The sequence below is a fragment of the Myxocyprinus asiaticus genome, chromosome 26 (genome assembly GCF_019703515.2).
Source record: "Myxocyprinus asiaticus isolate MX2 ecotype Aquarium Trade chromosome 26, UBuf_Myxa_2, whole genome shotgun sequence".
Lineage (NCBI taxonomy): Eukaryota > Metazoa > Chordata > Actinopteri > Cypriniformes > Catostomidae > Myxocyprinus > Myxocyprinus asiaticus.
In genome coordinates this window covers 5,530,225-5,554,644 of record NC_059369.1, presented here as the reverse complement: position 1 = coordinate 5,554,644, position 24,420 = coordinate 5,530,225, and the positions used below count along the sequence as shown (strand labels likewise).

At 39.2% G+C, this 24,420-nt stretch overlaps 1 protein-coding gene across 1 annotated transcript in view; it reads right to left on the bottom strand.

Annotated features, from left to right (window-relative positions):
* Positions 1-24,029, bottom strand: part of LOC127417341 (UPF0606 protein KIAA1549L-like) — a 198,615-nt gene extending 174,586 nt beyond the window's left edge. The window contains exon 1 of the mRNA XM_051657312.1: positions 23,621-24,029. Coding sequence (XP_051513272.1) covers positions 23,621-23,798 — 178 coding nt within the window. The 5' untranslated portion in view covers positions 23,799-24,029. The remainder of the gene's footprint in view (positions 1-23,620) is intronic.
* Between the last annotated feature and the right edge of the window lie 391 nt (positions 24,030-24,420).

Here is a 24,420-nt window from a genome sequence, read left to right as displayed (position 1 = left end):
TACTGTCTCCTAAAAACATACATTGTGTGTTTCTCTCAGCTAGCAGATAATCAAGACAGTATACTGTATGTAATGTCCATGCATCATGTTTCCTCTTGCCTCTATCCTCCCTCTTATGAATGCATCAGTTTGCATGGTGACAGAGGTTCCACTGCTGGCACAGAACAGCCTATCATACACAAGAGAGAGAGATCACGGCTTTACTAGCCAATCCCATTTAATAAAATAATGAGCACTGGTAAAGCATCACTCACAGCCAAATACTAATGCCTCTGCTGAATAGCAGCACATCCTGCTCTCGCATCATTTCGTGGATGAGACTTCCAACAAGGCCAGAGACGGAACACATTTCATCTAATCCCACAAAGCTTTTCTCCCTGCTCCTGAAAAGCAATTAAACTCACACTTCCAGGACGGACTTCACAAAGGAGCACCCCAGGCAGTAAATTTCCAAACGCTAAACTGTCTCCATGTGAGCAGCAGAAATATCTCCAGTTCTTCTCTCGGAATAAATCCATGCAAACCTCACACTCTGTAATCTCTTTAAATTGTCAATAATAATCCCATTTCAGAGCAACACTTCTCTACATGGAGACTTTGAGCAGAAGATGCTGGTAATCCATTGACAATCTGCCTTTAATCTATGTAGGTGGAAAAGAACAGACGCTTTTTAACATCAAATACTTCTCCTGTGCTTTCATGCACCCTGACAGTTCACACTGCTGTATCTCTCCATAGTGCAAGAAAACAAATAGCATTATGGCTTCAAGTAAACTTCAATTCAAAAAAGGGGATTTTTTTTGAGACTAACAAAGCTAGTCCTGCTCAAAAACAGGTTGAATCAAATTATTGTTTTTTCTTGCACAATCATAAAGGCTTTTTTAACCAACAAAATATTTGCTTGCCTTGTTAGTAGGCTTGGGATCCATGCCTTTTTCACACATTGATAATCAGAAAATTTTCTGAATGATTATCGATCTATGTCTGCATTATTTTAGATATATTGTAAATAGGGCTACTTGTTGCACAATAGTCTTTGTCACTTCATACATATTTCTCAACCCAACTTAAACTACGAGCGTAAAGTAAAACGTAAAGTGTGAGCGGCAGGGTAACTTAAAGGGGGTCGAACACCGGACATGTCTGGCGGACGTCATGGTGCTTTCTAAAATTTGAGACAATTATTTTCTATGAAGGTACCCACACCACTGCCACCGCTCAGCATCTGTCGGCAACATCCAGCTCTTCACCAGTAGTGGTGAACCTGCAGCAAACCTTTGCAAACAATGGACAGTCTGCCACAAAGCTAATTTGCATGTGAAAATAATCAATGGAAAATTTGCGGCTGATTAACGCATGGGCTAATGCATGGGCTAACCTGGGCTGCAGCCCAGATCCCCGGTTTGTAGCAGGGCCCCCAAACAGTACAAGTGAGAAGTGCAGAGTGGGAGCATGATTTTGCCTTGAGCAAGGTGAGGTTTTTCTGAAAGTCGGATTGTCAGACAGTTTTCTCTTGCTGTTCGAAGATCATGCCTAATTGAACGGTCACACACAAAGATGGATTGTCAGATATTATAAGAAAGAGGCTGATCACAAATGCTCAATGACAATTACTGATGGTGAGGATGTATGCGAGTGTGGGGAGATAATTAACACAAGCAAAGAGTCATTGTACAATTTAAAAACACACATGGCCAAAAAGAAAAAAACAAATCTCTGTTCACATAAGAAACAAAAAATTAAGGTGGGTCACATCTCTCTCTCTCTCTCAGACACCCTGTTACACATTTTGAAAGATTATATCATCATTAGAAAACAACAAAACAAAACAAAAAATAACCAACTGAGCAGCATGTACTTTTAATATATAAGGTGCATGTCGTGGCTGATGCGTTGTCATTTTCTGACCCACGAATGCATGGAATGTCAAGACAACACGACTGCAGAAACAAAGACCTGTGGATTAGTCTCTGAAGAGAGTTCAAGAATGTTAACGGATTATGATCCGTATAGATGACAACAGGCACACTTGAACTAACATAAACAGCTAAATGTCTCAATGCCCAAATGAGAGCTTACATTTCCTTTTCCACAACTGAGTAGCTAAGTTGGTATGAGTTAAACTTTCTTGAAAAGCTGCTGACAGGATCGACCACACCTTGCGAGTCAGACTGCCGGAGTACAGCTCCAACTCTGACATTACTGGCATCGACCTGCAAAAAAAATGGCCTGTCAAAGCACGACTCTGCAAGAACATGAGCAGAGCATAACAGGGACTTGAAGCTACAATGGTTGACAATTTTCTACAAAAAGAGCAATAATATCTCACTTATCCCAAAAACCGCACAAGCTCCTTTTTGTCATAGAAGACGGAAAATTTTAAATGACTTCAATTTTAGCCTGCACAGGACGAACGTCAGAATTTCCTACCACCTTCCCAAGGTATGTCACGGTGGCCTAAGCAAACTCACACTTTGCTAAATTCACACTGAGCCGTGCCTCAGACAAGAGTTTAAACACGGAAGGTGTCCCAGCTATCGCTAAAGACAATAAGATCGTCCATGCAAAATGCAGTCATTGGGTGCAATATCTCCACACTATGTCAGAACTACAGCCAGAGACTCAAACAGCATGGAGAGCGGCACAGCCAAAAGCCCACAAACCTTGTGGCCAAACACTAAATCATTTGGACTGAACCCTGTACTTTCTTTTACCACCTCTCATGAAGCCAACATCAGCAAATGTAAACCCTATTCCCAGTCCCTCTTAAACTGCATACAATAAGCATGGAGAAGCAACTTGTTGGAAACTCGCAGAGAAGACCAGGAGACTTGGATAAAGCTTCAGCAGAAGTCTTTATTGTAGAAGATCAAAACACCAATCTACACATCAGAACGTGCCGTTTCGTGCTGCAGTCATCAAGTCTAACTTTGTGGGGCATGCATTGTAGTTATATATACATTTTAGGGGGCAGTCCTTATAAGTGGAGAAAAAGCACTCAGATTATAACCTTAAACAAAGAATGAAGGGGGAGAAGGCAGTTATAGGAACCTGCCACAGACTGGCATTTCAATCAAATCAGCATAACTATATAACTCTAAGTATACAGTATATTGCTCCAGCATACCTAATCAAGATAAATTGTATCACCAAAGGGCTTGAGGCCCAACTGGTCCTGAGAACAAGAGACAGGTCAACATTCACGCACAGTTTGATTCAGAAAAGAATGAACTAAGAAACAGGCATCTTTTATCTGTGCTCGTCCTGAATGCTAGATACAACACACATTAGAAAAAAAAGATAATCAACTCATTAATTTGTATTCCCACAGACTTTAACATCTGGTGTAATCTTTACAGCACGCCCTGGCTTTGCGCATGATACGCACAAGAGAGGTTATGTTTAATGCGCAGCTGTTTCAAAACCTGTTGGAACAGGTGAGAGGTAAGGTTAGTACCCTGGTCACTCTGAATAATTTTAGGAATGCCAAAAACAGATATAAATTGTGTCAAAGCGTTCACTATCGAATGAGAGGTGATATTAAGTAACGGATAGGCTGCCAGAAAACATGTATTTAAACACATCACAGTTAGTAAATAATAAAACCAGATTTAGAAATGTCAGACTTCAAAGAAAACGACAACATGGACTCCAAAATGAATGAATTCATAGCTCCATTAATCGCATAATATCTTAACAGGAACTTCCTCATCACTGCCAACAAGAGACACACGACCTTCTGTAATAAAAGGGGAATATCAGGAAAAACAATCAGGGGCTGCAAGGACAGCAAACTTGAAATGTGAATTAAATCCAGAACGTAAATGACAGTATGCTTTCCGGTGACCTTTCTCGCGACAATAATTGCACATCTTGTTTGGAATGAATTTACCAGTGGGAAAAAGGCCAGATTTTGAAGGACTATTCAAAAATGCATCAGGGCGAGCAACATTAATTCCATCACGAGTACCCCAATCAACAAAGCTACCTTTGTGGGTGAGTATGAAATCATCAGCTAATGCAGCAGCTTCTTCAGGGAATTTAATTTATGTTCATGATTTGTGTGGCAATATGGTCAGGAACAGAGTTTTTCAATTGTTCTAGTATCATCAGTTGATAATCGAAATAATCAAAATTTTTAATGTCAAACTCTATGTGAGTTTGCATCTCTTCTTTTTTTGTGAGACCTAAAATGCTGTTGATACACTTCAGACACACATTCATATGCCTTCTACTCTGCAGATATAACTTTGTCTTAATCTTGAGTCTTCAGAACTTAAAAAGGAAAAAGCTAATTTGGCTTTTCCCGTCAGCATGCACTGCAACATTAAAACAATGTGAATCAGACCAATCCCACAACTCAGCAACACGTTCAAACAGATTGAAAAAAAAAGCATCAGGATCATCTTTGTTAAATTAAATTTCAACTTTAAATTTGGTATGAAAGAGAAACCACAACCATCATTGTCATCTGAATTATCACCAATAATCTTACCTTCTTTTATAAGATTAAGTTTGAGAAATTCCAACTCTATCTTTGCTTTCTCCAAATCAACCCTACATTGTTCAGATCGCTGCTTTATTTATTCATTCTCCATTTGTAAAATCACAACTCCTTCTGTTGTTCAGTAGTTAAGTTCATTTTGAAAAATTTTACTGGTCAGGCCAGCGGCACTCACAACACCACGGATGTGCCCCCTGAGACAACTGCTTCTACCCGCTTTCACCACAACACTACTAAAACAAAACATCCTACATATCTCAAAGGAAACACTTTGCTATACCTATCAGGGGAAAGCTCCAAGTTCAAAGACGAACAATATTGCACACAGGTAACTTACAAATTGGTGAATTAACAAGGCAACCAAACAATGACACATTAACAAACCAAACTTTCACAGGTGTGTCCCGTTCCAAATTGAGTGCTTAGTGATGACAAAACATTCAAATGGGATTTCCCCTCAAAGACTGTCAACGCCAGTCTAACAAATGGCGTAGTTATTTCAGCAAACCCGATTAAGCCAAATCAAAAATGACCAAAGTTCAGCCATGCAACTCTATGTGGCACAAGCTGATAGGCTCTTTGGCTTGTTAGCCAATCGGCTTGCTCACATGTGACATGTTAAGCCAATCGGCTCGCAAGGCGTAAGCTGATTGGTCCTCTGACTTGTTATAGGGTAGCCAGTCAACTTTCGTCTCTCTCTTGTAAACATTTAAATGACTCAGTTTTCCAGTTAAACTGGTTTCTTCTGCAGTACGCTTTGAGAGTTTTCTCTCTGAAAATGCTAATTGCTCAGGTAGTTTGCTAGGGGTTTCCTTCTAGCAGCTTGCATGGTAAGGTCTGCTTTGGCCATGACACATAGGAGCACATCTTAAAAAGGTAAGCCTTAGCCAAATCTGGCTGGCACACATCACTATCTTAAGTCATTATATTAAACAGATTAACTCAGTATTTGTGTATTTTCTAGCAGTAACAAATCTCTGTAGTTGCTCTCCGTAGCAGCAGCAGTGTAGCAGATCTAGTCCGCCAAGACCAATATCCTATCAATATGACATACCCACATTTACATGCTAAATATCCGAAGGGTAGCATGACAGTCATCTGACTTGTTATCTGTTAGCCAATCAGCTTGCTCACATGTGACATGTTAAGCCAATTGGCTCGCATGGCATAAGCTGATTGGTCCTCTGACTTGTTATTGGTTAGCCAATCAACTAGCGTCTCTTGTCTAACATTTAAATTGTTCAGTTTTGCGGTAAAGCTAGTTTTTTCTGCAGTGCACTTCAAGAGTTCCCTTATGATTCAGTTAAATCGACATTGCGTCATGCTGACACATATGGGAAATTCCTTTTCTGACAACCTAGTTGGAACCCTTCTACAATAATGCCAATTCTAAGATTCACTATGATGTTTAAGCCCTGCCATTTTAGGCACGAAGCTGTCCGGTATATAAGCGGGCGCAGAAACACGATTCCTCAAAATTTTCTTCCTTCAAGAAAGCGATTCATCTCTCATCTTAGAAGCCCTCTACATTCATTGCTGTAGAAATACACGAGTCAGCGGATGGAACCTTCGCAAGCTTAGAAGACTCTCCGCTCCTCTGCAGTGTTCCGGTGGACACTCTATACCTCGCCGCTAGATGCTTCGTTGGTGAACGGGTCCTTGCTACAGCGACACAACTGCTCCACACAGCGCTTCGGCCTGAGTATCCTTTATTGCTATATCTGTGTATTTTTATATATATATATATATATATATATATATATATATATATATATATATATATATATATATATAAAATTGCCGCTTATGTGTTCGCATCTGAAGACCTTGATTAGCTGCTTCAGGTATGTTTAATTAGGGTTGGAGCTAAACTCTGTTTGACACCCCTGCGGTAGAGGCATATCTCTGCCCGGCGAGTAGCAGGGCGTAGAAATCATGCCCCACTCATCCTTCCAAGCCGTGTCAACTAACATCCGCACTGGTTGGAAAAGCATACTCAGCAGCGGGCCAAGCTGGTTCAGCACTCCATGTGAAGGCAGTGCTCCAAGTTTTCCAGCTAAGCTCCTCAAGCAAATGGATGAGCAAGGCTACGATCCAGAGATGTTTAAAGAGCTCCGACTTAGCGCTGGGGGAAACTAAAGTCACTGCACAGGCCATTGGCAAATCAATGGGCAACCTGGTGGTCCTGGATCGTCACATCTGGCTGACCCTCACTAAAATGCGTGATGCGGAAAAAGCCACCCTCTTTGATGCTCCCGTGTCTCCAGCCGGTCTATTCGGCAGCTCTGTGGATGGGTACGCTGAGCGCTACCTCACAGCTCAGCAACACTTGCAGGTGATGAGACATTTTATGCCAAAATGGAGCAGTACTTCATCCCAACCGTCTCACTCCCACTCTGTCTCGGGCCAGCGCCCAGCTAAAACCCCCACGCCTTCTGCCTCAGCACTGGTAAAGCCGTGCAAGCTATGGCCCAAACATAAGCAGCCACCTCAACGCAAGCCCTGCACCGATGGGGAAAAAAACCCATGCAGCAAAAGGACTCCTAACGAGCACAGTGCTATGAAGCGGAATGCAGAGCTTGCAGTTCCTTCCGGAGCTGTCCCGAAGAAGGCTCGATTAGAGACACACAATGCTGTTCCCCTCTTCCCCACTGCTGTTTGTAGAGAAAGGAATATTTTTGTTTAAAATGTTGTTCAAAATGTTGCTTCTGTGTCTCACATTCAAATAAAGAATGTAAAAAAAGAGTACAGCGCACATTGCACATGCACGAGACGCTCGCACTTCCTCAATAAAGAGCTCTTTTCCACTTCAAAGCCCACACATTACGCACAACCGCTTTCCAATGATGAGTGGCGCACTGTATCATATAATGAATGAGCCAAATCGCCCTCTGTCCCATTACGCGGACGCATGGTGAGCTCTTACGGGCATTTCCGATTGGGTGCTAAAAACTATCGAACATGGTTATACGATCCAATTTGCACATCGGCCACCCCATTTCAACGGTGTTCTGTCTTCCACAGTTCTGTCCGAAGATGCACCAGTGTTACGAGCCGTAATACACAATCTTGCAAATAACTCGATGGAGGTTGTTCCAGATGAATCAATAAGGCTGCTGTCCTGCTGCGCGAATGCGTGGCAAACCCTCAAGGGCGTGTTAGACTGGGTGTTAAAAATGATCGAGCACTGTTATATGATTCAGTTTGTACGCTTGTCTAAATAAGTGCAATCTCAGAGCGGCATTTCTTAGTGCAGTTAGAGACACTTCTATGAAGTGCGAGAGAGACTGAAAATGAGCCCGTTTCTCTCGCAGACACGCTTGTCCTCTCTCACGCGTTCAACACCAGGGCCGTGCAAAAATACTGATTTTTCCAACTAATCGCGATCTTCATTTGATTATATCTATATTGATTCTTAACATCCCAAAACCAATCTTTTACTCTATGTACAGCACTTTACAATGAGAATATCACTCACATACGCAACATAAAATGTCTGTAATTAGCCACTGCCTGGCAATATTTCAGATTTTACTCACCAGTTCAGCACCAAGTTCAGCATCCTTTCACTGCGTGTTGAGAGTAAAAGTTTGGTTTGCCTTGTAATGTGTGTCCAAAGGTGAGATCCACGTAATCCATTCATCATTGATAATGTCTCTTATAATTCCCTCTTTTGTCTTTACAGTTAGTTGTTGATTTAAAAAAAAAAAAAAAAAACAGGTATTAAGATGCGTCTCTGATCACATGTGGTCTGGTGAGACACATCACTGTTTACACCTGGTCGCTTAAATGTGTCTCCTCTGACCACTTGTGTTCGGATTTGGAAGGGAGGGACTCTGTATTGAGCTGCAGATGTTCGTGCTTCTCATAAGTGTCCTTGCATGCTGATTTCAGACATACTGAAGAAGATCTATGAAGTTCTCATGTTTGTGTATATATCCGCTTTTTTATTTTTTTTCGGACAGTTATTTCCTTTTAAACCACTTGTAACCGGCAAAGTTTAAACTATTGTTTTAGCGCAGCGGTCCAAACGGGTGAGGGGAGGCGCTTCGCTGCTGCATAAAGGATCAGCAGTTACAGAAATACTCAAACCATTCCATCTGGCACCAACAATCATGCCACGGTCCAAATCACTGAGATCACATTTTTTCCCCATTCTGGTTGATGTGAACATTAACTGAAGCTCCTGACCCATATATGCATGATTTTATGCATTGCACTGCTGCTGAACAATTGGCTGATTAGATAATCGCATGGATGATTGTTGGTGCCAGACGGGCTGGTTTGAGTATTTCTGTAACTGCTGATCTCCTGGGATTTTCACACACAACAGTCTCTAGAATTTACAATGATTGGTGCCAAAAACAAAAAACATCCAGTTAGCGGCAGTTATGCAGATGGAAATGCCTTGTTGATGAGAGAGGTCAACAGAGAATGGCCAGACTGGTTAGAACTGACAAAGTCTACGATAACTCAGATAAACGCTCTGTACAATTGTGGTGAGAAGAATAGCATCTCAGAATGCTATTCTGAGATGCGGGTTGGTGTGGTGGCAGCACGAGGGGGACCTACACAATATTAGGCAGGTGGTTTTAATGTTGTGGCTGATATATAGTTGAAGTCAGAAGTTTACATACACCTAAGCCAAATACATTTAAACTCAGTTTTTTACAATTCCTGACATTTAATCATAGAAAACATTCCCTGTCTTAGGCCAGTTAGGATCACTACTTGTGAAATGTCAGAATAATAGTAGAGAGAATGATTTATTTCAGCTTTTATTTCTTTCATCACATTCCCAGTGGGTCAGAAGTTTACATACACTTTGTTAGTATTTGGTAGCACTGCCTTTAAATTGTTTGACTTGGGTCAAACGTTTCAGGTAGCCTTCCATAAGCTTCTCACAATAAGTTGCTGGAATTTTGGCCTATTCCTCCAGACAAAACTGGTGTAACTGAGTCAGGTTTGTAAGCCTCCTAGCTTGCACATGCTTTTTCAGTTCTGCCCACAAATTTTCACAACTTTGGAGGTGTGTTTGGGGCCATTGTCCATTTGGAAGACCCATTTGTGACCAAGCTTTAACTTCCTGGCTGATGTCTTGAGATGTTGCTTCAATATATACACATAATTTTCCTTCCTCATGATGCCATCTATTTTGTGAAGAGCACCAGTTCCTCCTGCAGCGAAGCACCCCCACAACATGATGCTGCCACCCCCATGCTTCACGGCTGGGATGGTGTTCTTCGGCTTGCAAGCCTCACCCTTTTTCCTCTAAATATAACGATGGTCTTTTTGGCCAAACAGTTACATTTTTGTTTCATCAGACCAGAGGAAATTTCTCCATAAAGTAAGATCTTTGTCCCCATATACATTTGCAAACTGTAGTCTGGTTTTTGTATGGCGGTTTTGGAGCAGTGGCTTCTTCCTTGCTGAGCAGCCTTTCAGGTTATGTCGATATAGGACTCATTTTACTGTGGATATAGATACTTGTCTACCTGTTTCCTCCAGCATCTTCACAAGGTCCTTTGCTGTTGTTCTGGGACTGATTTTCACTTTTCGCACCAAACTACATTCATCTCTAGGAGACAGCATGTGTCTCCTTCCTGAACGGTATGATGGCTGCGTGGTCCCATGTTGTTTATACTTTCATACTATTGTTTGTACAGATGAATGTGGTACCTTCAGGCATTTGGAAATTACTCCCAAGGATGAACCAGACTTGTGGAGGTCCACAATTTTTTTTTATGATTTCTTTTGATTTTCCCAAAGAGGAACTGAGTTTGAAGATAGGCCTTAAAATACATCCACAGGTACACCTCCAATTCAGTACACCTACTATCAGAAGCTAATTGTCTAATTGTCTAAAGGCTTGACATAATTTTCTGGAATTTTCCAAGCTGCTTAAAGGCACAGTTAACTTAGTGTATGTAAACTTCTGATCCACTGGAATTGTGATTATAGTCAATTAAAAGTGAAAATATCTGTCTGTACCATTGTTGGAAAAATTACTTGTGTCATGCACAAAGCAGATGTCCTAAACGACTTGCCAAAACTATAGTTTGCTAATATTAAATATGTGGAGTGGTTAAAAAAATGAGTTTAAATGAATTCAACCTACAGTAAGTGTATGTAAACTTCTAACTTCAACTGTATATATATATATATATATATATATATATATATATATATATATATATATATATATACACACACACATGCATTCTTTTTACATCATATTTACTGATGGAATACGTGAAATTTGTATATTTTTAAATACTAAAATGTGACCAAAATTATAAAAACTACTGATAAAAACATTAGCTGAGAGAGAATTTCTTTCATTTGTAAGCAAAATGGACATAACTGAAATATAACAATATGAACTGGAATTAAATTGAGAGCATGTGAATCATAAGGAAATTAATCCATGATATCATCATACATCGCAATATATCGAATTGTGACATATGTATCGTGATACGTAACGTATCGTGAGGTGGCTGGCAATACCTAGCCCTAAAAATAAGGTGGATAAGTGATGTGCATTTGTCTTTTCCTCTCCCAAAATACAAACTTACCAAATGCATGACTGATTGGATTGCTTGTGATTTTTAAAGGACAAATTCCAACCAGTGATGTATCTACAACAATGTCAGGGTAGCATGACAATGATCCAAATCACAGGAGAATATTCTTTTCAAAAACAATGGCTAAAATCAAAAATTTAGTGTAGACACAGGGCAGCCATGTTATTTTGTTACAAAACAGCTAGATGGAGCACAGTGCAATGAAAGAGAATGCAGGTGTCTAGAGACACGTTATTTTAAAATCTTTTGATATGAACTGAATGCACTGTCTTTAAATTAAAAAAAGAAAACATTCTCAATCCATTCTTTCACCACTGTCTCTCACTTTCCTATCTACTTGTACTTTTCTGAGAAATCTGAAACTGTGTATTGCAGCATCTCCTCAGGACGAATCGCTTATGCTGTATTCCAAATTTGTAAATCGCTTTGGATAAAAGCGTCTGCTAAATGAATGTAGCAACTCATAATGTAATAACAAAGCATAATGTAATGAGAATTACATTATTGATGTAATAAAATGTTCATAATGTAATAATTTTCTCAAAACTTAAAATCTTGAGCTCATAATAATGTTTTTCACATAACAAAATAGGTTATTGTATGGGAAATTTTTTAAATTATGAACACACTGTAGCAACTTATAAGATAACAACAATACCTGGAATTTTTAACAAAGCAAATCTCAAACGTGAACTGCCCAAATACAAACAGCACATTACATGCCCCACCAGAGACAGGAACATACTGGATCACTGCTACACAACAATAAAGGATGCATATTGCTCTGTCCCTTGAGCAGTTTTGGGACTCTCTGATTACTGTCTGGTTCATCTTCTTCCAACCTACAGGCAGAAATTAAAATCAACCAAGCCAGTAGTAAGGAATGTACAGAGATGGACCAATGAAGCAGAGCGGGAACTACAAGCCTGCTTTGAATGCACGGATTGGAGTGTTTTTGAGGCTGCAGCCCCAGACCTGGACGAGCTCACAGATACTGTTACATCATATATCTTTTTCTGTGAGGATATGCGCATTCCTACTAGGACTTATTTAAAGTTCAACAATGACAAACCATGGTTTACAGCAGAGCTCAGGCAGCTTCATCAGGCCAAAGAGGATGCTTACAGGGGTGGGGATAAAGTCTTGTACAATCAGGCCAGGAACACACTGAACAAGGAAATTAGAGTGGCTAAAAGAAGATACTCTGAGAAGCTGAAAAACAAGTTTTCAGCTAACGACCCTGCATCACAAATTACAGGACTCCTACCCCCAACCCTGTGGTGGACCAACAACTGGCTGACAACCTGAATGTGTTCTACTGCAGATTTGAAAGGCCCAATCTCACACCCCACACCCACTCTGACCTTCACTTCGCACAAACACCAACACCTCCTGCAACCCCCCTCCTCCCCCTCCTGCTACTCAACCTGCACTTAAGATCTGTGAAGATGATGTGAGCCGCGTCTTTCAGAAACAAAAGACGAGGAAAGCTTCAGGCCCAGATGGCATCTCACCAGCGTGTCTTCGATCCTGTGCTAACCAGCTGGCCCCCATCTTCACACAGATCTTCAATAGATCACTGGAGCAGTGTGAAGTCCCATGCTGCTTCAAATGCTCAATCATTATTCCTGTCCCAAAGAAACCAAAAATCTCAGGACTTAATGGCTACAGACCTGTCGCCCTGACGTCTGTGGTCATGAAATAATTTGAGAGACTGGTGTTGGCCCACCTGAGGAACATCACTGGACCCTTTCTAGATCCCCTTCAATTTGCTTATTGAGCAAACAGGTCTGTGGCTGATGCAGTCAACATGGGATTGCATCATATCCTGCAACATCTGGACAGACCAGGTACATATGCATGGATCCTTTTTGTGGACTTCAGTTCGGCTTTCAACACCATCATCCCAGCTATACTCCAGAATAAATTACACCAACTCTCTGTTCCCATGTCTATCTGTCAGTGGATTACCAGCTTTCTGACGGACAGGCAGCAGCTTGTGAGACAAGGGAAACTCACTTCCAGCACCTGTACAATCAGCACTGGTGCCCCCCAGGGATGTGTGCTCTCCCCACTACTCTTCTCACTCTACACCAATGACTGCATCGCCAAGGACCCCTCTGTCAAGCTCCTGAAGTTTGCAGATGACACCACTGTCATCGGCCTCATCCGACATGATGATGAGTCTGCATACAGAAGGGAGGTTGAACAGCTGGCTGTCTGCTGCAGTCAAAACAACCTTGAGCTGAACACACTCAAAACGGTGGAGATGATTGTGGACTTTAGGAGGAACCCCCCAACACTGACCCCCCCTCACCATTCTAAACAGCACTGTGGCAGCAGTGGAGTCATTCAGGTACCTGGGTATTACCATCTCACAGGACCTGAAGTGGGAGACACACATTGACTCCATTGTGAAAAAGGCCCAGCAGAGGTTGTACTTCCTTCGCCAGCTGAGGAAATTCAACCTGCCACAGGCGCTGCTGATACAGTTCTACTCAGCAGTCAATGAGTCTGTCCTCTGCACTTCAATAACTGTCTGGTTTGGTTCAGCTACGAAATCAGACATCAGAAGACTACAAAGGACAGTTCGGACTGCTGAGAGGATTATTGGTTGCCCCCTGCCCTCCCTTCAAGAACTATACACTTCCAGAGTGAGGAAAAAGGCTGGAAATATCATTCTGGACACCACTCACCCTGCCCACTACCTTTTTGAACTGTTGCCTTCTGGCCGACGCTTCAGAGCTCTGAGCACCAGAACCATCAGGCACAGGAACAGTTTTTTACCTCAGGCTATTCATCTCATGAACAGTTAAATTGCTCCATTGAGCAATAACTATGTGCAATACACAGTTTAGTCTTTTTTATATTTATCCAACACATCCAACTTCTTCTGCCATTTCATTCCTCTGGGGAAAAAACAAAACAAAACATTTGCACTGTACATAAAAGATTTGTATTTGCTCTGTACATAACAGATAACAGATTTGTATTAGACTGCACTACGTATGTGTATGTGTGTATGTATGTACATGTCTGTGTGTGTATGTACGAATGTGTATAACTATTTTTTATTTTTTTATTATTATCTATGTCTTGCTGCTGTTTTTGTATTGTTTTTGTATTGTTGTACACTGGAAGTTCCTGTCACCAAGACAAATTCCTTGTATGTGTAAGCATACTTGGCAATAAAACTGATTCTGATTCTGATAATCACCATTATAGCAGCACATAATGTATAAGTGAAACAATGTTTACAATATAATAATTTTCTCTCAACATAATAAAGTTATGGGCACAAAACTTAATTATAGTTTTTTTTATTACATTTAAAGAAATGTAGGCTAATTAGGCTACATTACTAATTTTGTGATTATGACTTGCTCCAAAATTCTGAGTCGCTCTGATCCAGAAACACATTTATAAGTTTTATGCACTAAATTGAAATATAAAGTTACCGCTTTCTAATGATGTAATTATTACATTTCTAATCATTGAGATATAATTTAAATGGCTGTCATTCATTTTTCTAGCTAACTAACAAGCAAAGGACACTGTTGGCTAAATCTTCCTGAGGTAACATTAGGTGACAAGTTCTTCACAAACTGTTATACTAATGTCTTCCCGTGGTTGAAACAGCTTTAGGCAAATACATGAGAGATGATACGTAAATGTAAGTTGTACTGTATTTTTCAACATATTAGTTGGATGCAGGGCCGGAGTGGCTAATCGGGAGGATCGGGAAAAATCCCGGTGGGCCAGTCAAAAATTGGGTCTGCAGGTTTGCATGTATATTAATAAACTTTCATTGTGTGTCGCATAACGGTTGCCGACCATCTGTGTCATCCTGTATTTAAGGGATCAGTATTGCATTCCGTAGCAAATGCAATCTCTACTGTATTTTATCATCTCACACCCAAACAAATGAGGGAGCGGGCTGTGAGAGATGACACATTTGGCTGTTGCGCCATTACGGACGCTTCACTTAACAGCGGGAGAAGGATCACGGAAGATCCAGCGAGAACAGATACTATTAGTTGAATGAATGAACAACGTGCTTCAGGTACAAGATCATCACAAGTTTAATACTGACTTTAGTCTCACAATCTCAATCAGTTAATCTCTGAAATCCTCATTCCTAGCATTGCAGAATGATAACAATATTGTTTACTGTCACAAAATAAAAGAATACTTAAAGTAAATTAGTACAGATGCAACAGCAAAACACTGTACGAAAATAATGGGACTTTACAGCTCTCAAACGATTAAACTCTGTAGAGTGCCTTCAATATTGTATCATGTGCGAAAACCCTCTTTTCCATAACCATAGTGCCGCTGTCCACATCATTTACATTCAAAGTAAAAGAAAAGTGAAATTTTGTTATTTTTTAGTCTTTTTTTCACTCTTTATTGTTGGTAAATTGCATTTTTCTTAAATGGCATGTAAAAATGTAAAGACAATCACTCATCCTTCATTGTTTCTTGAGCATTTCATTGTTGCACGTTTCAATGGATCTGTTGCTATGCTAATTATCTAAAATACAAAGCACTGAAGATTTGAATTGAGTCTGTACATCTTGAAATATTTATGTACAGTTACAGTTCTATAGTGTTATTATTTGCCTAGGTAGACCTAGGTAGATAAACTTGACATTAAAGGGAAAGTTCACCCAAAAATAAAAATTCTTTCATTTTCTCACCCTCCAGCCATCATATAAATTCTCCTCCCTGCCCAGTAGGTGTTGATTTGCACAAAGAATATAAATCACAAAAAATGAACTCTTAAGATAGAAGTGCCCTTAGAAAAGTGAAAGTGGAGATTTATAGTAAAAAAGGACTTAAATATTGATCTGTTTCTCACTGTTTCTCTTTCACTTGCATTGAAAGGATCAACAGAGCTGAGATATTTTTCTAAAAAATGTGTTTGTGTTCTGCAGAAGAAAAAAGTCATATACATCTGGTATGGCATGAGTGTGAGTAAATGATTTTTATTTTTGGGTGAACAATTTCTTTAAGATTCACTTATTTTTTATGTTGACAATGAAGTCTTATATCAGTAAGTGTAAATCTAAGTGAATGCCATATGTGGTATAAATACATGGAGAGCTTAAATAATTTTCAAGTAATTGCATATTTTTTTTATTTTATTATTATTATTATTTGCATGCTGTGTTCTTGTTTTATTGTTATAATGCTATAACAATAAATGTTTCTGGGCTGAATATGCATCCCCCTCAACCATGTTTGTAATGACCCCACAGCTTGGCTACCATTAATACTCTTCCATCAAAAAAGCCTTGCTAAGGCATCATTTAAGCCTTTTCAAAGTGTACAAAAATCCCCTAGACTACATTACATTTGACAGAATATTTAAATGAGCTACGAGTCTGTTTTGGAATGTTCGTAATTTCAGACTTTAGCTGTCAAAACTTACATACAAGCCCTTTAATCTGCTTTTAGATGGTCTTTCATTCTTTCTTACTGTTAAACCTGTAAAAAAAATTCTAACTTCAAGCATTTAAAACTATTTAAAACTTTCAGACAAGGTTTTATCAGAACAACATTATAGTTTGTCTCAACAAACTTTACATATCTAGTTTAATCAGTACTTCTGAACCACACAATATAAAATATCAATATTTTCTTTTTCCCAACCACCTAAGCCAAGTAATTTTTTGGAAATGTAGGGCAAACATGCAGTTATAGCAATGAATAGTATAATAAAAGTTTTTGTTCGACAGCCCTTTTATACAACGAATAAAGCTTAACTATATAAAGTCTAACATATGAAATAATAGTCAGAAACTTATATTTTTTAAACCTGTTTAAACCTATTTTCTATAAAATAATAACATTTTAAGCACGTTGCTTGAATTCAATAAATACTCATTTTGAAATATCAGTAACAATAAAATCATTATTGTTAATTTTACTTTATCAAAATCAGCAAAGATTTCACATAAAAAAGATGAGTGCATCAAAATATGAAGGTAACTATTTTGAAAATAATTTTACAAGGTCTTGTACATCCAGAAGAGCATGGAAACTTTCACCAGGTGGCGTTATAAGATTAAAGAGTGGCTCAAAAAATGTAATGAGAAACAGGAAGTCAAAATGGTCCTATAATAGTGCTGGGGGCCCTCATAGTCACAGGGCCCTGTTGAGGGACCCTTGTATAATCTATGGGGCCCACATATTTACCATTTCATTGTCAAATAGAAAAGCATTTTATATCCTCTTCTAACTAAAGACTACAAGTGTCTTTGGCTTATGTATATATATTAGAAGTAATGTACAGTAATAATAATAACACCAACAACATTGACAACAACAATAATATTCATTTTAATAATAATAATAATAAATGCATTAATATTTTAATCTGGTGCATTTTGTGGGTAGTTTAAGACAAGATTTAGATTTTAAAAATGTACTGTAAAGGAATACCAAAGTCTTATGCCTTAAAAAGTATCCTTTTGTTTTGTTTTTGGAAATTATTACATTATGACAAATGTATTACATTTTAATTTAAATGTTTTTGTTGAGTTCATAATGTAATACATTTATCATAATATAAAAAATGTTATTACATAATAAGCTCAAGATTTAAGAAGTTTAGAGAAAATTATTACATTATGAACATTTTATTACATTAAAGGTGCTATATAGAAGATTGACAACAAGCGTTTGAAATGGGTACTTCAGCCCAAATTCTAAATATTGGAGAATTGTCTGTCCTGCCCCAGACTCGAAGCTCATGCGGGTTGCCAGAATGTTGACACACAAATTAGCCAACTCAGCATCCGTTTTAAAGGATTTCTGGGCTTTAAGCTATCTCCATCTTCCAAAGGCATCTCCAATATTTATCCTTGTTTTACTACGCCTCTGATCATGGTGGTTTTTAGACGTACAGCACGGCTTTTTAGGTTGGGTGGAATCTGTTGTCTCTGATCCAGTTAGTTTGCTGGCTTCCATGGCTGCTGCATGCAGTGTTGTTTGCCTATAAACTTGTTCAAATCTGGCAACCCAGCGGTGTCTAAATACTATTGATGAGTGGGCAGTGGGCGGGATCACACAGGCCAAAACATAAACAGAAATTCCTGCCGGAATGGAAACTTCAAAGTAGAATATACTGGCTGTAGCATTGTTATAGGAGAAGCCAGCATTTCAACTTAGCATGTTTCCTAATTCTCTAATGACACATTATGGTCATTTTATGATTTAGTACAGTAAAAATATTACATATAGCACATTTAATAATGTAATACTTATTACATTATGTGCAGTTATTACATTATGAGTTGCTACAAATGTAAATGTAAATATGGCATCTTAAAAACGAGACACCAAAAATAACAGCAAGATGAGTCACAACGGACACCACCAAAAGACACCAAAGTTCAATTTATTAATATTAGGTTAATAATCGGGATAAACAATTTTATGTCAAGTAGCCTAACAAAGTTCTTTATGTTAAAGGTGCACTCAATAACTTTTTTGATTTTGTCATCTTTGACTTCCAGTGTGTCACCAAGTGGTGTGTATGACTAAAATCAATAGTTTTCAGATAGAGAGGCCATTGTGCAAATGTACTACTTACAGTCAGGATTAATTTAATCCATGAGTGAAAGTTTCCAATAACAGGGCAGTTACTGAGATTAAGCAAGTAGTATTCAGCTGGTCATGTGATCCTAAACATGGCTGCCCCCATGAGGGGACCCTCCCCATGTAGAATATAACAGCTTTTATAAGGTTACTAATATGACTGGAGTCTTCATCTCATATGTGCGGTCATGATTTTATACATATGTCTCCAAATAACTATTCAGGATTTTTAGGAGTAATTTTTTTGTATTTTATTTTTTTATTAATAATTAAATAAATAATTACTGAGTGCACCTTTAACTGTAGGCTGTTTACAGTTGCCAAGCAACACAGTAAATTGAAGCATTAATACAGAACATGTTGTCACAGGGGTGTGCATTTTACAATGGCTTCAAATGCAGCTCATTCAATCAGAATTTGTCAGAATTGGAACTATATATTTTATATTTTATAATTGTATAGTGACTACGTTTCTTTCTCTTCTAAGACTCAAATTCATCCCATTCAAATATTGCGGCTTGACATGAAGGCAGGTAGCCAAGACATCGAAAGAAATATTGATGAACTAAAATATTTAGTACAGAGCAGGAGTGCTCAGTCCTGACCTGTTCCTGCAGATGTACCTTTAACACCTGAATCAAGATCTTGAAAATGACTGGCAGGTGTGTTGAAAGAGGGGGTCCCAAGCCCTTCAATAGTGTCTGTCTTGAGTTGTGAAAGAATTCATAAAAAATAATCCTAATCTAAGAGAGTTTTGAGTTATAAATTTGAAATCAATCACCATGTAAATCCACTGTTAGGAAAACACACATTTGTGTTGTTGGACTTTTGTCCCAAAAAGTTGCTTTGTGACAACTTTCCCATTTGGCAACTAGCCCTGGTTTCCCACATATAGAAGTTATTTGGCAGTGCCAATGCATGTACTAAATATTTAATTAAAATCTTTAAGAGAAGTATTCAAACAGGTCAAACGCTGATCTATCAGCTCACTCACAGCACAGTTATCCAGTTAATGCTTGAAACTTACTGCCCTGCTGGCTGTCACTGAGTCACTGAGACAGGCGAAAGCTGAATCCAGATCATCCGTCCTGATTCTGCTGGACCTTTCTGCAGCCTTTGACACAGTCAACCATCAGATCTTACTCTCTACCCTCTCCTCGCTGGGCATCACAGGAACTGTGCTTGACTGGTTTAACTCCTATCTCTCTGGTAGGTCCTTCAAGGTAGCCTGGAGAGCTGAGGTATCCAAGCCTCATCAGCTACTTACTGGGGTACCTCAGGGATCAGTGCTTGGGCCACTTCTCTTCTCTATATACACAACAACACTGGGACCCATCATTCAGGCACATGGTTTCTCTTACCACTGCTACGCTGATGACACGCAACTCTACTTGTCTTTCCAGCCCAACGACACCACACTGACTGCTCGAATTTCTGCCTGCCTGGCAGACATCTCGGCCTTGATGAAGGAGCACCACCTGCAACTCAACCCAGCCAAGACTGAACTCCTTGTCTTTCCAGCCAACCCTGCTGTTGAACACAACATCACCATGCAGCTGGGTTCAATTACAGTAACACCTTTCAAAACAGTCAGAAATCTAGCGGTAACCATCAACAACAGACTAAATTTCACAGACCACATCTCAAAGACTGCAAGATCATGTAGATTTACACTCTACAATATCAGGAAGATAAGACCCTTCCTCTCTGAACATGCCACACAACTTCTTGTTCAGTCACTTGTCATAACTAGACTGAACTACAGTAATGCTCTTATTGCAGGCCTCCCTACATGTGCAGTTAGACCCCTGCAAATGATCCAGAATGCAGCAGCACATCTGGTCTTTAATGAACCATAGAGAGTGCATGTTACACCACTCCTTGTCTCTCTCCACTGGCTGCCGTTGATGCACGTATCAAATTCAAGGCTCTGATGCTGGCATACAGAACAGTCACTGGGTCTGCTCCAGCATACCTAAAATCTTTTATGCAGAGCTACACGCCCACTAGAAGCCTGTGGTCGGCTAAGGAACGTCGCCTTGTTGTACCAACAAAAAGAGGCACCAAAACACTTTCCCGGACTTTCAGCTTCATCATACCACGTTGGTGGAACGACCTTCCCAACTCCATCCGTGAAGCTGACTCACTCTCTGTCTTCAAAAAACGACTAAAAACACATCTTTTCCATGAGCACTTAACCAGTCATTAATAAAAATAAATAAATAATTCCTGTTGCACATTATTCTGTTTTGAATTCTATTCTGATACTAGTGAAACTTTGTAATACGGCACTTTTCATACCACTGTCTCCTTAAGATGATTCGCTTATGTTTTCCTCTTTTGTAAGTCGTTTTGGATAAAAAGTGTCTGCCAAATGAATAAATGTAAATGTAAATGTAACTTCATTTCACCACTGAATACACACACACACACACACACACACATACATGTTGGTACTCCTATCATTACAGTGACTTACCTGATATCTAAAATTCATTGATTTACATTTATATACATTTCATATCTAAAATGTGTAAGATATATTTTTCCATAAAAAAAAAAAGACTGTAGTCCCACATGAGCTTCCAAAATGTATATCAGGGTAAGTTTGGGGTGGTGTACAGTACACTAATAAGAACCATGGTAAATATGTATTTAAATGTATAGGTGTCATTAATGTTCCTTTCATTAGGCTACTATAAAAATTGCTAATACTTTATAATTACTCTAATTAATAAGCTTATACATACATAATATGCAATAAACTGTTAAGCATTGTATAGCTAATATGAGTGTAGTATAATGTTCAAGTTAACATATTATCTTGTATTACCATACAGTATATAGCCTACATAAGAATGAATGGTCATTTGTTTTATTTGTGCAGTATCATGTGCTTTTGTGTATAGTGGAACTGTTTCCTACTTCGTAATATAAATTGAAATGATTTGATATCACGAGAAAAAGCACCACTGATAGCAGTAACAGGCAAAAAAAAGAAAAAAACAATGATATAATTATGGGACACAGTTGCCCAGCATCTGCGAAGAGCATCAAAAACTAGCACAGGTGCAATAATATGCAGTATTTCTCAAAGTTTAATAGCATAAGTTACATTTAAATATAGGCTATATATATTGCATGTTACTCCAGGGATACTTGTGCATGGAAAAATCAGCTTCGTTGGACTGTCTGTCTTGCCCGTGCCATCAGTTGCGCTCCTGCCTCCCACAGCTCCGTTCGCGTTTAGAGAGAATCTTTGTACACTTTTTAAAATTAAAATAAATTCACAATTCACTCAGCGGTGCTGCGGCATCGCGTTAGTAGATTGAAAGGTTACACTTTATTTTAATGTGTCCTTGTTACAGTGTAATTACACAAGTAATTACTGATTATTACTAATTAACAACATGTACTTACTATAGGGTTAGGGTAAGGGTTTGGTTTAAGAATAGTTGCTTGTAACTACGCATAATTTACTATTATTTCTGTAGTAAATACATGTAATATGTGTAACAAGGACACATTAAAATAAAGTGTTACCGATTGGAAAAAGTTCCGGGTCAAACGCCTACTCGTTGTTCTGGCAGCCATACTTATCATCACTTATTTTAGGTGAGCATACGCAAAATCCTAAGAAAATGGGTGGGCATACGGCGTATGCCTGCGTATGCCCTAGACTACACTGCTGTTCTATCCCCTAACCCTACACCTATCCCTCACAGAAACTTTTCAGCATTTTTACATTTTCAATAAAACATCGTTTAGTATGTTTAAGCCATTTGAATTACAGGGACACTAGAAATGTCCTCATAAACCACATTTATAGCATAATACTCTCGTAATTACTAGTGTGTAACCTAAAAAAATGTCTCTGTAAACCACAAAAACCAACTCTCTCTCTCTCTCTCTCTCACACACACACACATACACACACACACTCACACACACACACCAAGTGTAGAAAACTAGGACCTCTGCAGATGCTCCTCCAGCATTTTCAGGGCACAAAATCAACCAGCAGCCTCAACATTTAAAATCAGACAGTTTTAATGCTGCTTTGCGCTGCTTGATTTATGAAGGCGTGCCTTGCAATATGATCTCATTCTCAACACATGATTAGTCCCGATTAGACGCTTTGGGCTTGAATGTGTGCAGTTATGTCATGCTTTTAAAAGATGTATGCATTGAAACTGATATGCATTCACTATGTCGAGGAAACTGAGGTGATTTCAGCGTGTTATTTGTGTATTTTAAAGACAAAAGAATGCTGCAATCTCGCGCAGAGCTGCAGTCTCAAGCGCGCGCCTACACACTTCATTACATACCGCACTCACGTGCGCTCCATCACATTACATCACTCGCATTTCACACACACGCGCGCGGGTAATGCCTTTTTTTTTTTTTTTTTTTGCCAAATAAGTAGGCTAGGCTAAGTCCCCAAAATATCTCCAAAGGGCTATTTTGTCAGATTTATCAAACAATAATTTTGTCCCCAAACTTTAGTTAAGTACACACTCAACTTCATGTCGCCTAGACAATTTTTGAGCGCAAATGTTCTAAAAATAATAATAATAATAAATAAAAATATTAGAATAAAAATGTAGGCTAATAAGAAAAAGTGAAGAGGTTAAAAAATCGCTAAAAGTAGCCTACAGTCCGCCTCTTTCTAAATAATAGCCACATTTACATAATAGGCTACTTTGAAGCTCTGATTGCGCAAAAGTTTAATATGATGTTTTTGGACAGCGACCCGGTGAAATCCGCAAATCGTGGTCAGATTTGAGGCGCTATTCTCAAGTGAATGCTTTCTCGATGCTTTCTTTTCAAACGTTTCACCCATTTTTGCCAACGCTTGCCTGACAGAAAAATCGCGTCCGGTATTATTTTAAGACACAAATGCAGAAATGAGCTGTCTTCTTACCCTCGGAAGCCTGCGCACTTGGCAACAGAAGTAGGAATATTGCTAAAAACGAGAGTTTGGTGCTCCGCATTCCTCCGGCCGTATCTCGCGAGCATCCTCTCATCCTCTGTCCAGCGCGCGGGACGCTGCGTCTCAATCTGTGTAAATCTCTCCAGAGTCGCTCTACACCACGAGCCATTTGTGTATCCAGGGAAGGTGGCGCGGTCTCGATTCCGGACCGGACATGTGTTCAGATTCGTGAGTCAATGGCACGTGAAGTGGTCAGTGAGAGCTGCATTCGTGGAAATGCCCACAGTCTATCCATCGCTGCGACACCGGGGATGCGAGAGCGGTTTGCATCTCTGACGGGTTATCTGTCTCTCTGTTTAACTCCTCTTACTGGCCATAGTATGATCAGATATCGGAAGGATTGCACGTAGTTCTGTTTAGTTGTTCACCGAAGCTGTTTTGTGAAAAAGTGCATGCGTGAGTGCGGGCTGTAGTTTTAGGCCATATGCATGCTCTAGTGGTCAGTGGAGCACACTACCATCAGGCTGATTTATAATCCTCCAGCTTCTAATAAAACATTCACATTCTCTAACACTTTGTAGTGCCCTTTTACCTCCATTATAAGGTAGGTAATACACAAACATATAATGCTCATTGCATCCACCAGAACCTTTTTCATTATTTACTCACCCTTGTGTCGCTCCAAATCTGTAGGACTTTTTATTTTTTTATGTTAAACAAAAGGAGATGAGCTTCCATTTCCAAAAAAGTAGTCCATAGGTCTAATGCACGATAAGTCTTCTGAAGCCATA